Genomic DNA, 3,698 nt, shown 5'->3' with positions numbered 1-3,698 from the left:
CCTTATACAAGAGGCTGATATACCGTGACCAATACCACACAAACAATATAATGCAATTGTAATTATCAAAACAATAAATATAGTGCTTCCCCTACTATTATAGTTAGGAACATATCGGGCTCTCTTGATGGCCTGCCTTTTCTTCATCAGCATTTGGAAAGGAAAACACTCACTTTCGTTAATTTCCTTTGCAGTTTGGCACACAGCACATGAAAGGGATTAGCCTGGATTCCAAAAACAGTCAAATTTTCTGGAATAACAGCAGAAAACTTTGAAGAAATCGAAGTAGACGCCTCCACTCACAGTCTATGGTAGCTGTGTGAAAGCACTACTCGTACGACGTGGAACCTTTCTGAATCCAGCAGAGAACTTAATGTTGACATTTATATTCCCAATCAAAACTATCTTTTTGGGGGAAACTTCATCTCCCAGATATATTATAAGGTCATTCAGTCAAACTCTCTCAAAACAAGAAGATGAGAGAGTCTTTCCCAAACAATATTCAAATGATTGATATTTCTAACATAAACGGTCAGTTCTTTCTTCTCTCTTATATGAATTGGATGTCTATTTAGAAATAAAAGGAATAGAATTTGACGGCTTTCTAATAATGTATGCAGTTATTCAGAGGTCCCAAATCACCTCGTTTTTACAACAAAACTCTACAACATTTCAGAGAAATAAAGGAAGGAACCTTTGACATTTTCGGTCTCCTACTCTATTATTCAGTCTTGAAATCGCAATTATAATTATTCCCCTCAGATAGAACTGGATAAGGAAGTTCTTGTCTTTTCGCATCCCTTTTTCAATCCCAGGTGTTTAATAACAAGTTTTATCAGAGCGAAAAAGTCCGATCATCTTCCTCCCCAATGAAACACGGTAAGAATGCTCTCTCTCTCTCTCTCTCTCTCTCTCTCTCTCTCTCTCTCTCTCTCTCTCTCTCTCTCTCTCTCTCCTCTAAACCTAAATGCAATGAAACTCAAAATACTGAACTGCAAAATTGCAAGGGTCCATTTCCTTCTACTGGAATGTGATGTGAACTGAAGGTTTAATTTCGCTAACCTAAGTGAGGACGATAACAGAAGTTCTCTTTTGAGGACAGATATTAATCTTTATTCTTATTTCAAAGTGAGGAGACCCCTTTTAAACGACGTCGTAGTTATGTTTATGGGATTATTTGTTTTGTCTTTCTAACTACATTAGGCAAGTGCTCTATATGTCTCATGGACAATCAAAATCCAATACTGATTCAATACGTCATTGATGATAAGTCTTGTAAATTTCGTCTTCCACTTTCATTCACATCTTCGGATTGATTCCTCTTCTTCAACTTTGCTTCAGGGACTCTGAATGTTAGCCCGGCCAAGGAGGAGAGAGAGAGAGAGAGAGAGAGAGGAGAGAGAGAGGAGAGAGAGAGAGAGAGAGAGAGAGAGGTCAAGAATAGTTTATAACTTGAAGAGTCACTCACCGAAGGCTTCTTTTGAAGGGAGGAACATCTCAGTGACCTCTGAAGTCAAACTTTGATTAACATCTCTGTCTTTTCATTGAACATTATCTTAGTGTTACTCGTATCAATTTTTTGTCCCACATTTCTTCTTTTTTTTATTCAAACCTTCCATCATTTTTTTTTTTAATTCTTAAGTGTAAAGTACTTACCCTAGATAAAATAAGTCGAAGAATAAACAGATATGCACAGAAATAATCATTAATATATATATACGTATATATATATACATATATATATATATATATATATATATATATATATATATATATATATATATATATATATATATACATATGTATGTATATTATATATATATATATATATATATATATATATATATATATATATATATATATATCTCAATAAAGATATTTATGCAACACTCTATTCATGAATAGATTTATATAAAACGATATGTTGTACAATTATAGTTTTAAATTTCCCTCATTATCTAGAATCATAAGGATAAGAAGACCGAAATAGAACAATTATTTTTATTTGATAGCATTGATATGACATAATATGTTTCTAAACATTTCATTATTTAAAATGTTTGGGTATTAAAAAAAAAAGTTCTTATTGCATAAATATTAAGCTTTCTAGATTCAATCTAAAAATCACAGCAAAAGAAAATATGATTATCAATTGTTAATGATTTGATCATATCTGGATGTTAGTATCAAGAGTATGATCATTTTTCCTCTTTCTTCTTTATAGAAATATGAGACATGGAAAAGTGGGTACTCTTTCACCAGAAGGATGACATATCAAAGTGTTTTCTACTCCTAAACCTGGATTACATGTAAAATAGTCTCTCCTCCATCATTACAACTAAAAGTGACTGGTTGTCCAGGATCTTCAATACATGACAAAATGTGTCCGCCACCAATACATCTAAGAGTGTATACTTCCCCTCCCTCCTCCCCACTACCCCTCCTCCTACCCCTCCATATCCCCCTCCCCCCTCCTCCTCCTCCCCCTCCCCCCTGCCCCCCCTCCTCCTCCTCTCCCCCCTTGGCGTTGAACTAGTAAAGGGGCTTGGCTTGAAGCTGGTGTTCTGTTTCCAGATGTAGTGGTGGGAATCGCAGTCGATGGGAAATCAATGGATTTGCAAAGTATATTGTTGAGTCTTGTGGTCAGGTCACTGGCAAAGCGAGGAAGGTGGAAATTTATAGCATCCACCACTGCTTTTGGATACTTATTTAGCTCCCAAGCAGAGGCCTAAGAGGAAAAGATACAAACAGACATGGTTGAAATCACATGCATAATACCAATTTCACGAGACTGTCCAATCATTCATAATTGTTTATTTTTCTTTTCCAGTTAGATCAACATTTTCTCCATTGTATTTAGTTCTTTTAAACACTGAAAAATAAGATAAAATAAGGCTCTTAATTAAGGAAGAGAAAATAGAGGACTTACTGTGATTCCTTCAGCATGGAAGGCCATTTGGAGAGAATCTCTGGTGATGCAGAGATTGAAGGGATACGGCGAGTAATGGTCGCGTCTGAACCTCAACTCCAGAGTATAGACATGAAGCTGCAAACTGACAGTAGACGAAACCATCGTTAAAGGCAATTGACTAATCTCTTATCTCTTAAAGTTCAAATTCGACAAGAATTTCTGTTCAACAATGCTACAGGAGGGACAGGTAATATACGGGTAAAGTCAGTTTCGGAAAATACTCACGTCAATTCGGAATTTTGTTGATTAGGAGAACCTAGTGTATTAAGGTGTACATCGGCACGACTGGTATTAAATTCCAAATTGGGTCCTGCGAGGATCAGTGTTGCCTATAAAGATCAGGAATTATTCGTAGAGACAGAGAATGTGTGTGGTATTAATTAATTAGAAGTAGATGAAAATTAGGAAGAAGACAAATGAATCATTTCTTCTTGTTAAAGAAACGATATAAAAAAAATCAAACAATTAATTGTTTTGTTTACTTGTCTTCAGAATAACACATAATGAGGTAGATTTTATAAGACTTCCTTACCAAGTGAGCCTCATCAAGATTGAAAGTAGCTGCAGGAAACATTGGAAAAGCCTTCAAATGTCAAGTTGAAGATGTTTAAGCTGTATCTGAAAGAAAAAGGAAAAAATCAGATTGAGCCTAGAAGAAATGACAATGCTCACATCGTAACAAAATGTAGCAGAATGTTTTTAACCCGTTTTACCCCCAGGCTCTTTG

The 3,698-nt window shown here is 35.3% G+C and overlaps 1 protein-coding gene across 1 annotated transcript in view; it reads right to left on the bottom strand.

Annotated features, from left to right (window-relative positions):
* Positions 1–2,446: 2,446 nt before the first annotated feature.
* LOC137633911 (uncharacterized) overlaps positions 2,447–3,698 on the bottom strand; it is a 2,103-nt gene continuing 851 nt past the window's right edge. The window contains exons 3-6 of the mRNA XM_068366149.1: positions 3,504–3,589; positions 3,197–3,300; positions 2,930–3,053; positions 2,447–2,728 (exon numbers count right to left, since the gene is read on the bottom strand). Of these exons, the coding sequence (XP_068222250.1) occupies positions 2,447–2,728; positions 2,930–3,053; positions 3,197–3,300; positions 3,504–3,545 (552 nt within the window). The 5' untranslated portion in view covers positions 3,546–3,589. The remainder of the gene's footprint in view (positions 2,729–2,929; positions 3,054–3,196; positions 3,301–3,503; positions 3,590–3,698) is intronic.

This window comes from Palaemon carinicauda, chromosome 43 (assembly GCF_036898095.1).
Source record: "Palaemon carinicauda isolate YSFRI2023 chromosome 43, ASM3689809v2, whole genome shotgun sequence".
NCBI classification, from domain to species: Eukaryota; Metazoa; Arthropoda; class Malacostraca; order Decapoda; family Palaemonidae; genus Palaemon; species Palaemon carinicauda.
Note: the sequence above shows the minus strand (reverse complement) of the source record. Positions and strands in the feature narration are given on the sequence as shown.